Genomic DNA, 11,736 nt, shown 5'->3' on the forward strand with positions numbered 1-11,736 from the left:
GGGACCTTACGGACCCTGCAGTGCCACCTCTGCCACGGCAGGAACACCTGCCGCTACCCCAGGCTGCCCCCAGTCCCGTCCAGCCTGGCCTTGGACACTTCCAGGGACCCAGGGGCAGCCACAGCTTCTCTGGGCACCCCATGCCAAGGCCTCCCCACCCTTACAAAGAAGCTCCTTGTATTACTTAATCTAAATTTCCGCTCTTTCAGTTTGTACCCTTTCCCCCTTGTCCGGTCACCCAATTCCCGATGAGCAGTCTCTCTCTGGCTCCAGGCAAAGCCCAGTCTTCCCAGCAGATGTTAGGACACCCCTTCTCCAGTCCTGCCTTACGGTGAAGTGCTGATCAGCCAGGAGCTCCCGCACACCAACTCTCTCTTCACTGAGTGAGTGGATGTGCAGATCCACCGTTCATCAGCTCCTTTTTCAGCTGTGTAACTTGCCAGTGTTCCCTGACCCCCAGTGAACCAACACAGCACAACCATGGACACGGCCAGTTCAGATGCTTGAAGTTCTCAGTGCCACTGTGAAGGCTCAAGAACTGCTGGACAGGACTCAGTACTCACTTTGGAACTCCCTGCACCTTGAGCAGCCCCTGTGCCTCCTGTAATGGTTTTTCCACAAAATGCTTGAACGGCACCAGCACAGATGTACTCAGCCCACCATCCAGACCCCACTACCCACTGCCATGAACATCTGCAGACAGGACCTTCATATGAGACAGCACAAAAGAAAAGGCCAAGCTGAACCTCCACATACCCCTTTTAATATGTTATTTTGCACTGTGTACAGGAAAACCAAAAACGAACAAAAGGAACTTTAGCCAAACTCCCCTTCCTCCTCCAGCTTTATTGATAGTTTAAAATTACATTTTCTATGTTCTAGGACTTCAATTGCTCTTACCATCTTACTTTAAAAACCGATTACAAGCAAATGAAACTCAGTTGTCTAAGTGATATAGTATACAAAAATAACATCTTGATTTCTGTGAAAATGCATTTATTTGCAACTCCTGAATAGCTCCAAATTGTATATGCTATGAGCACTGATGTCTGGGTTTCAGATTGACTTTGAGATATTTATTCAAAAGCTTCCCATTGCATTCTGTATCTCCAACATTAACGTTCACTGACTGAATTACTGTTACTTTTAGATTTATTTCAGATTTCTCTCTCTCTCTCTCTCATGGCCATTAACAGGCATGTGCATCTTGTTTGTTTACTCCCACTCAGCTATATGCTCTAGGTAGGGCCTGATGCAGATATCACTTGGTGTTAACAGCTACTGAGGTCAGACAATCCAAGGCCATTGTAGTAAAATAAAAGTTATGAGGAAGTTTAGACACTTCCAGAATTTCTTTCCTCCTGCATAGGATCACTTCCCTGTAACCCAGAGAGGGTTTTTGCTGGTCTGACTCAACTCTTCCCACTCATCAATCCCTATTCACCAGTGGCACGGAAAGGGGGTTCTTTAACAAAGCATTATACATAACACCTCTACCAAACTAAACATAAACATTTTTGTAGTTAAATGCAGAAAGTTGATTTTTCCACCCCTTTCCTCCTTTTACACGGCAAGTAAAGCTCACTGGCCTGGGAGTAGCCTCTATCTGCCAACCTTTGGCCAGTGAAGAGGATTCAGAGAAAAATAATACAACCATCAATCAGAAAAAGGAGGGGCGACAAAGGAAAATAATTAGGCTGTAGCTTCAATTGTGCATTCCCGTGCAAGGTGCCCTGACTCGCCGCAGCGGTAGCAGTTGACTTCGCTGGTCTTGCTGCAGTTGATGGCTACATGGCCAGTTTCACCACACCTGCAAAAGCAAAGCGTGTGTCACAACAGCCACAACGCTCACAGGAGCAATCCTACTGTTAGAACACTGTCTACTTCAATTTCAGGCAGAACTAGTTCTGCATTCAAGGCTTCTGTGTCTGTTCCAGAATTCTCTGACATGAGGCAAGTTTGTCTTCAGCAGAGCCATGAACTGCTCCCAAATAATCAACTCACATTAATCACTGAATATGCCAAAATCACCGTACATCATCAGCTTTGTGTGTCTGCAGGTTTTTTTCCCAACTGCGTACTGGGTTTTGCCTGTTCCCAATGCTTATGCCTACAGTTTAGCCTTGTTTTGAGAATAATTAGTTTTAACTCAAATACACCATGTTCTCTCTCCTTCCTCCACAGAAGGGAATGTTGGTGGGGGTGAAGAATACTGCTCTCAGGAACGTGCTGTTTCTGGTATATGCCTGCATTCAAAAACCAGACAACACTCTGAAGATGGCATTTCAAACCAGTGTAACACCCACTTCTATTCACTGTGCCCATTACCAAGGCATCTTAAGTGCGCTCCTGCCGGGGCTGGCTGTGCCAGTCAGCTGGGCTGTACAGCTGGAGTTTGCTAGCTCTGGCAGAACACACAGGGTACCCAACTCTGTGCCACAGCCAAGTACCTCCTGCTACCTTCTGCAAAAGGACACAGCCCTTTCTCCTGTACAGCTCAACTGACTGAACACCTGCATTGGGTGGCCATCTAGAGATGCATCATGGAATCTGTACTCCACCTTGCTAATACATGTTTAAGCCTCAGTTTTGAACAACAGTGGGTAACTGTTCAAAGAAACTGGTACCTAGTCACAGTGTGAGCTGTATTTCCTACCCAAAACCAGACACAGAATGCATCTAGCACCTGAGGCACATCTCGCAGCTGCCTCCTGCCAGTCCTTACCTATAGCATTTCACTTTGGTGCAGTCTTTTTGAATGTGCCCGAACTCTCCACAAGAATAGCACTTCTGCTCGTCTGCGTGGTCGCAGTCGCGGGCCAGGTGGCCGGGCTTGCCACAGTTGTAGCAGCACTGCTCCCTCTCCCTCTTGGGCTCCTTGCAGTCCTTCGCAATGTGGCCACCTCTACCGCAGTTATAGCAGGCTTCCACAATAAGAAAAACATACCAAACAAGACTATAAAACCTTGGTAGTGCAAGGGGCAGCATGCTGTGAACAGGGCACATGCACAACCTGTTCTCAGGGAATCCCTGTACCCACCCTTCTCTTCAGCCACAGAGCTCTGCCTGTGGCACAGAAGAGATGGAATATTTAGTGATACTTACCATCCTCCTGAAGATCACAGTCCTTGGCAAGATGGCCAGACTCACCACAGCGGTAACAGATATCCGGCAGAGACGAAGACATGAACTGGAAGCCTGCTTGAAATAGATAAAATAAAAAAAAAAAAAGGCATAAGTATTAAGTTCAGAATACTTTTAAGAATTAATCACAAACTGAATTGACAAGTTAGCTTCATTCTCAGAGCCCCTGGCCAAACTCTTAGGTAGAGGTAAATTTCACTGGTTCTTATTACCAATTTGAGTCCCAACTTCTTCACTCGGGTCTGCCAGAGCCAGTTTTACACACTACACACAGCAGCCAGCTGGAGATCACTGTCCAAACAAACAGAAAAGCACAGCCAGCACTCACCTCTGCCACGGCTCCTCATCCCACGGCCACGGCCCATCCCAGTGGGGCACTCCCGGGCCCAGTGGCCAGTACGGCCACACTTGAAGCACTCGTTGCTGCTCATGGCTGCAGATCACCTGTCTGAGCAAGAAAGACATTTTTGAGCACCTTCTCTGCCCCCAGCCAAAGGCTACATTAAAATGAGAGATTTAGAGGTTTCCCAGCCTCCCAGCAAAGGCAATGCAAACCATACAGGACTTCCAGCTAAGTCAATACTTTATTGTATAGTATCATGACCATTGAAACCACTGCTGAGGATAAAAGTTTGCCTCCACTTTGCTTGGAGCAAGACAGCTTTGAACAGACAATGTGCTACGTAACTTTTCTTTCAATTATTTTGTAGCCAACTTCTGGGTCAAGAACTTGCAAAACGTTCAGGGAAAGGGAAAAAGAGAAGGAAATTCCCCGAACTACTGCAGTATCAGCCTTAATGTCATCATCCCTTTCAGTAAAGCACCTTCTTCCTTATGGCTGAGAGCTAAACTCAAAAGCCAGTTACTTAATCTCTACAAGTTACTTACTCCTGGTAGTTGTTATATTTTCTCTTGAAGCATCTCCCTGGCAGCTACTACCTCTACTGACTAACCAGGCTTCACTCTGGAAGCTAAGTGTAAGAATAGGCAGTATTAATCCAAAAAGCATTCAAAAGCCCTTAGCTTAATATTTGAAGATTTTAGGTCTTTTATGACCTTAACAGCAGGTAAACAGTGAAAAGCAAAATTACAACTTGTCATTAACCTACAGCTCAGGATGCATATTCCACTCCAGGTATACATGAAAGAAAATGTTTTAAGATGTTAAGACAGCAGACACTTGCCAACTATGTAGAAGGCTAACTGGGAAAACATCCCTAGAATGCTCTGGAAGCATCAGACAGGCAGGTCTGTCTGACACCACAATCCCTGCTTTGCCCATATTGGGAATGGAGGTCAGCACTGCATGAGCAAAGCCAGCCTGCAGAGCCCACTGAGGATGGGACAGGTTCAACACTGTGCTCACACTGCCACACCTCCTCTGAGCAGCAGGACACTCACATAACACTTCCAGAGCCAGACAGAAAAGAACAAGGAAGGTACACATTTAAATTGAAGTCTTTTTAAAAGTGTGCTTGAAGAGAAGTTTAAAGTACACTGTTCTAAAAATACACTTACCAAGCTATGTTTTGATGAAGTCTCCTGAAGTTTAAATACCTCACATGCTCTCTCCCAATTCATTATTCTTTACCCAACAGAAGTAGAATCATTATCTGGCATGCCTGGCAGTTTACCTGATCCCCCTTCAAGGAAATCCCCCTGTAACCCTGCAGTTTATTCACATTACAGAATGTTTCCCCTCCTCCCAGACCCTTGGCCATCCCAGACTACAGAACATCAAGAAGTTGAGTCTTGAAGAAAGCCACTACAGGAGCAGTAGAACAACACATGAGCTCCAGAAGGAACCAGAATTAGCATCCTGACATTTAGCTCTTAAATACAGAGTGTGTATCTAAACTTGAATTGTTACTTAGCTATTTCCAAAGTACCCCAATGTTTCAAAAATTTACTGTGGCTTTTTATCCACTCCTCTCTCCAAGCAGTTCCTCTCTCTGATGGACTTCTGCAGAGAAGTGATTATTCCAACCACAGCAGATGGCTGAGAATTTAAAATACAAGAGATACATACTTTAGCATGTTACCTCTAATCCCACGTCTAACTTCCAGCTGGACCAGATGATGGTTTTTGCCCCCAAAATGAAGTTCTGGAGTGAAAGGCTGCAAGAAGATCTTAAATGCATCTAAACAAAGTTAAAGCAACTGGTTGCTGGAGCACTTAAGGAGTTTCACTTGATTTCACACATTACAAACTCAGTCTTCTCTGCTTCATCTCAGCGTTCAAGATTTCCAAGCGTCTTCTGAGGACACCCAGGGCTGAGCACTGCCTGCTCTGCTGGCAGCAGCTGGCACTCACTGTGCCATTGTTTATCCCTGTTTTCATAGCAACTGTGTTGACACTGCAGAACAGGAAAAACACAGGCAAAGCCAACTGCAGGAGCTGGGCTCAGGCACCACAGTGGATGCTGCTGCTTTTAGTTTGCAAGAGGGCCAAGATGGGGTCTCTAAAATTATATATATATATATATAATATATGTATTTATTATATGCAGATAAAGAGTTCATTGCAACTCTTTTAAACAGTCCTCACATTAAAGCCTTATCAAATGGCAACATAAGATCTATTAAAAAGAGCAAAATAGTAGGCACCAGCTGTAACAGAACTGCAGCACATCAGAACAGACTTCACTCCCAACCATGAACCTGAGACTCCAGCACGACGTGACAGGACTGAGTCCTGCTGGCAGCACCCCACATGAAGCACTGAGAGAACCAGTCAGGTTAACACATGGTAAAAGACAAGTATCTGACAGGTGAGCCAGACCTGCTTCAGATACACAGTGGGGAGTTTTTATACCAAGATTAATGGCAGCCTACAGCTAGTCTGTCCTTCTGCCAGTCCGGGTCAGGAGCTGCACGATGGACAAAAGCTTACTTCTCACTACCCCAAAGGAATGTCAAAGAGAAGTTTTAAATCTGATTTAAGAGTTTTTTTCTTTTTAACTGCCCCTTCAAAAGGAAAACCTCAAGTGTCTCTTTCTCTGCTATACAGCAAATTGGTAAAGATTACACAAACTGAACTAGAAATCTAAAGTTAAACACCAGTCTCTGTGTAAGGAGTGTTCAAGACTGAGATTTATTTAAAACCCTCTATCTTCAGAGGCCCCTTTTCCCCCTGAGCTCAAGAGCAGTGGAAGGTTACAGCTGCCATACAAGTGTGATCACAAAGCATGCTGCTCCATCCTCAGACACCTTAAAGACTATCCAAACAGTCTGCCTGAAGTTTCTCTTCACCAGTATTTCCATCTTGCACTTCTGCATCCTTCCTGTAAAGGATATGGAACTGCAAATGGGTTCACCAGTGAGAGGCAGCTGCAGCTGACACTGGTTTTACTTGCCTGCACTCTAACAAGCCTAACAGAGGACAAAATTCCCCAGCAGCGTGAACTGTTAGGATTCAGTTTTCAGAGAAAGCCAACAGCCACCTTCAAGGAGCAACACCCAGAAAAGGCTGGTTCAGAAGACAAGTCCTTAAATGGAGAGCCTCCAAGCACTTTGGACACCACTACAGTTTTCAGTTACTTCCAAGAGAAAAAAATGAGTACAGTAAAAACCACCCAAGTTCAAACACTTCTCTATTAGTCAATACTCCTCCATTTTGTCATCACAGGCAAGTTTCCAGGAGTTCCTTTTATCTATCAAGGCCACCTTAAGTAAGCCTTCTGCAAGAAAGCTACCTAAGTCTTCTTGGAAAGTTTTCAGTCACAGCTATCACTGTTTTCCGCAGCTCAGATGTGTTGCACAAAGCGGCCTGTCCTGTCTGTCCGTGTGTCATCGTTCCCTCCCTCCTTACATACCAGAACCAGATTTTTACCTCACCAGGGCAGGAAAAGTAGTAATGGAAAACAAATCACAACTACGGCCTCATCTAGCATTTCTGAGACCAGTCAAATTTTGCAAGATATAGCAAGGCACTGCCTCCAGGATTAGCTCCCAGAACTTGTCCAGAAACTCAAGTCTAGTTATGCTTTCTCATCTCAAACCTTACCTTTCTAGAAAAGGGAGAATGCAGCCATTTAACCTAAACTTATCCTACAGAGCTCTGTTAACTGCAGTTGGAAGCTGAAACATTATTAAGATTGAATTTTAGACCTTGTTCTGTGATGGCCCTACTGCTAAACAGCAGGGACTGATGACAAAGATCCCTGTGCCACCACAGTGCTTTCCTAGGTCACAACTGAAGCTTTTGAGTGCAACTTGAGCACCAAACTTCAAAGTGAGTTTCTTTGTGATTCTCCTGGTTGTACGAGACACCTCTGACACAAGAAGTTTCTTGTCTCATGCTCTGAAGGGGAAGACTGTGTCTTTCTGCAGCTTTACAGTTAATACATCTTCAAGACTCTTAGAAGAGGAGAAGTGCTATTAATCTCCAGTCTTCATGCACAAGATTCAGCAATATTCAAATCTGTTTTAGTAGCCCTTCTAGACCCGATGATGTAAGAAACTGCCAGAAAACTCTACTGTAATACTCCTTATTTTATGGCTTTTAGCCTAGATACCCTCCAAGGAAGAAGTTAATTTAGCAAACTGAAATACAACTCAGGCTCCTCATAGTAAAAAAGAAGCTGAACTTCACCTCTGAGATTATGCAGGATTCTTCTGGATACCACCAGGTATCCAAGAATCTCCTTAGGATTCAACAGCACAAAAGAACAGGGCAACTCTCTTCACTCTACTTACCAGTGCTTCTTTTCACCTACAAGCAGAGCACTCGCAGTTGGTATCAGCAGGACTTCACTCCTTCAATCAAAGGACAGAGCAGATAAAAGCCACTGCTCGAGCCAGCAGACGTAAAGCCCTTCAGCAAGGCAGCTCTATCAGAGGCACGCGTTGGGAAATCAGCAGGATGTTCCCAGGCTGTTGTGACCAACCCACGCCACCACACCTGAACTGGACAAGCCAGCCCAGAGCTGAGCATGCTGAAACCCCAACGTGACAGGAAGGACAGCTCTGCTGTCCTCTAGAGCACTGAAAGGGCAGAAAGGCCTGCTAACCTTAAGTCTAGCATTTAGTTTCAAAAAAGAAGTCAAAAAGCATTATTCATTTTACAGGAAGTACCATATATGAGGAGTTTTTGTTTCCCAAGCAACGTGTAAGAATTCTTGAACACAGGACACATGACTGTCACCAAAGCCACTCAATATTTAGCAGTTAATTTCCACGCTGTAACCTGAAAACCTGCTACCACAGAGTTAGTGATGCTCCTGTCTCCCTCTTCTGTTCTCACTAAAACAAGATACAAAATTAAGTATTCTGACCAGCAGATAACAATACTCCAATTCTGAAAGAAACTAGTTTAAAAATTCAAGGAAACCTAAAGAAGTAAAAAGCCAATCCCTACATTCCTTTTGGGACCCCTCAATACATTTCACAGCTAAGCTGACCCAGGACTGCTGAACATTAACTAAGACTCAAGAGGAACCAGAAACCAGGACAAAAGGACACCATGACTCCAATTAGACAAGTAATTCTTGGCTATCTGTGTTGACACAAACAAGAAAGAGAACAAAAGTTCATCAAGGAGTGACTCAGAAGCACTTTCTGCCTATCCATACTCGTTAATATGGAAAGGGATAAACCTTATTTACCAAATATGCACGTTTTACCACCATCCCCTTTAATTTTTTCTATCTGTATGAAATTTCAAACTTAAAGTAAACACCATGAGCAACACGTGAGGCTTTAAACATAAAAATCAGCCCAGGCATTAACAAAGTCAGATTAAGCGGCAGGTTAAACCTGTAACTAACAGAATTGTTACACAGCCCGGGTGAACTTATTTAACCTCTTCACTTTGAGGACAGATGTAGGATTGCTTCTCTAGGCAAGTCTGCACTGAAGAAGGAAACACGGACTACGCAACCCCAGTGCTGCGTAGCAATGGGATCCCACTGAGTGTACAAAGGAAAGCAGAACTCACTATTAGGTTTAATAAACCGTTGTGACAACGCTGGCTCCTAAATGACTAACAGCGGTTACTTGAGAACTACGCCCGACAGGAACTCAAATAAAAGGCCGCCTCACAGCCCGCGATCTGCAGATGGCACAGGCTGTTTTTCCTATCCATTTATAGGTCACATTTGGATTTAGAGCAGGCCACCGTCCGTGCCTGTGGTCGGAGTAAACAGTTGCGACACCTCGACCCTCTCGTCTCCGGCAGAGCCTCACACGTGGGGAACCACGTGGTGCGCGGGCCGCGGCCCCGCTCGGCCCCGCCGACGGGAGTTTAGCGGAGACTCAAAATAAAATGCAAAAAAGAAACAAAACAATTTAATGAATAAAAATTTTAATTCCAGTCCCTTCTCCGCAGTCCCCAGACTCACAGAACGTTCTCTTCCCCGAACTCGCTGGCTCACGGCCGGGCCGGGCTTCCCCTCCCCACGCCCAGGCGGCCACGTGCAGTGCTGCCCCGGCCCCGCCGCCCCCCACCCCCGGTCAAGAGACCGAGTGTGAGACCTCCCCGGGCCGCGCCCGGGCGGAGCGAAGCGGGCCCCCCCTCGCCCAGCGCCCCGGCCTCCCTCCGCCGAGCGGCGCAGGCTCCCTGGGCTCTCCCGGAACCCAGACCTGACTCACCCGCCGCCGCCCGCCGCCCTCTCCAGGCCCGCGGCCCTCACGGATTTAGCGGCCTTCACGGCCCCCCCCCGGCGCACCACAGTGCCGGGAATGGCGCCCGCGCCCGCCCGGCCGTACTTTCCCGCGCGCTAGGCCGGAGTGCGCCAGCGCCATCACCGTCCGGTACGGTGCCCTCACTGCCGCCCCGGGGCCCCGCAGAACCCCCGGCCGCTCCCCTGCGGCTTCCTCGCGGCCTCCCGGCCGTACCTGCGGTCCGGTTCCCCGCGGCCGCGGCCCCCGCACGACTCAGCTCCGCTCGCCCGCTCGGCCCCGCCGGTCCCGCTGCCTGCGCCACACGCGGTGTGCACACGGCCCGACGGCTCACCCCGCCCCGCCGCTGTGCGCACGGCTCGCCGGAGCAGCCTCGGCCAATGGGCGCCGAGCGGCGCTGCGGGCGGCCAATGGGAGCGGCGGACGGGGACACCCAACGGCGGCGGCCGGGCGGTGGGCGGGGCGCGCCTCCCGCGCGCAGGCCGGGGGCGGGCGGGGCGGCCATGGCGGCGCTGGGTGCGCGCTGCTTCCCCGTGACTCACCGCCCGCTTCTACGCGCGCTGCGCTCAGCGGAGCCCGGGCACGGGGGAGCCTCGGAAGTGGCGGCGCGGCCCCGCACGCACCCGAGCGGCCGGCGGGAGCATCGGAGCCCTTGCCCGCCTCACTCCCCGCCTGTCACTGCCCGGCCCCGTCCGCTGCGCGCCGTGACTCCATGTTGTAGCGGGGAGCCGTGCTCGGTCCCGCTCCTCTGTCCTGCCCAGATTCCCGCGCCGAGCCGGGCAGCCCAAAGCCTCCGGGAGAAAACCCCGTATCCCCAAGCGAGACTTGCTCGGGATTCGCCGCCGCCCCGTCCCCCGGCAGCCTCTGCCAGCCGGGACTCCCTCAGCCTCCGTCCCGCTCCCCGCGCCGCCCTGTCCGGACGGCGCCGGGCGCCGGTGCTGCGCTCCGCGGTGCGGGTCGGGATGGGGCCGCATCCCGCCCTCAGCCGGCCCTCAGGCGCCGCCGCCATCTTGGCAGGGCGCGGGCGCCGCCGCAGCGCAGGAAATGGAGGACGCGGGGCTGGGAGGGCTCCCGGGGCTCCGTCAGCGCTGAGGGCTCCGCTCAACGACTGCGCGGGGCTTCCACGCGCGGCAGCCGAAAGGCCGGAGGGGAGAAAAGTTTGTTTGAGTTGCTGGACGGAATTTGCTGTCAGCCGTTGTGCGTTACGCAAAGCTCAGAAGTAATTTACCGCTTAGTTCAGCTTCTGAGAATGTTTACATACATCTTCTCCCTTTTGCTTGGGAACGTTGTAAACGGATTAGTGGCCAGTTATCGCCCCAAACTGTACTCCTGCGTGGATAGTGCAGCAAGTACAACACACCAGCGTTACCCACAATTAGTTGTCATCCATTTGTTTAAATGTCTTTCCCTTCCTGTTCTTCAGGTACAAGAAACCCCCACTGAGCCCCCGGGCTGAGGAATAAAATGAGGCTGATCGTGGAGACACTTTGGATTGACCTTTCCTCAAGCTGTAAATCTAATATTATGGCACTGTTAAGTTTCTTTAATTAGACTATGAGTAACAACATGTGCCTTTTCCTCCCTGTTAAGTGCAGCTCATTTAAGATGGACTTGGGTTTATTTGTGTTTTGTGGGCTGTGTTTGCATGTCTGTGTGGTGTGGTTTATAACATGCTGTATTTTCCACGGAACTAAACCCATCCTGAGTTGTGAAAAGGCAATGAGCCTCTCAGCAAAAACATCAGCATCGCCAACAGGCTTTGAACTCGTAATAACATTTTCCTCAGTAATAGCATTTCTTCCCATTAATTACTTTTTAAATATCTACTGTCATAATCCTAGTCCAGCATAATTTTCATGGCCTTTGGTTGTCTCAAATACATTACAATCCTGTTCCCACGTTCAGTTTCAGTCAATTACTGCTGTTTTCAAGTGATAAATGGAAGAAAAATAGTATGTGTAGCTAAGGAAG

General features: G+C 48.6%; 1 protein-coding gene across 4 annotated transcripts; it reads right to left on the reverse strand.

Annotated features, from left to right (window-relative positions):
• Positions 1-741: 741 nt before the first annotated feature.
• CNBP (CCHC-type zinc finger nucleic acid binding protein) lies at positions 742-10,141 on the reverse strand. 4 transcript variants are annotated; one of them, XM_082288855.1, is made up of 5 exons: positions 9,982-10,141; positions 3,473-3,592; positions 3,106-3,198; positions 2,726-2,927; positions 742-1,810 (listed from the first exon to the last, which is right to left on the reverse strand). In XM_082288855.1, exons 2-5 carry the CDS (start codon positions 3,573-3,575, stop codon positions 1,693-1,695), a joined length of 516 nt encoding a protein of 171 aa, XP_082144981.1. In that variant the 5' UTR covers positions 3,576-3,592; positions 9,982-10,141; the 3' UTR covers positions 742-1,692. The 4 variants fall into 4 exon arrangements, with proteins under 4 accessions (XP_082144981.1, XP_082144979.1, XP_082144982.1 ...); XM_082288853.1 differs by having other exon boundaries at positions 3,106-3,201; XM_082288856.1 differs by having other exon boundaries at positions 2,726-2,924; positions 9,982-10,140.
• Between the last annotated feature and the right edge of the window lie 1,595 nt (positions 10,142-11,736).

Source organism: Coloeus monedula (assembly GCF_965178545.1).
Source record: "Coloeus monedula genome assembly, chromosome: 11".
Classification (NCBI taxonomy): domain Eukaryota; kingdom Metazoa; phylum Chordata; class Aves; order Passeriformes; family Corvidae; genus Coloeus; species Coloeus monedula.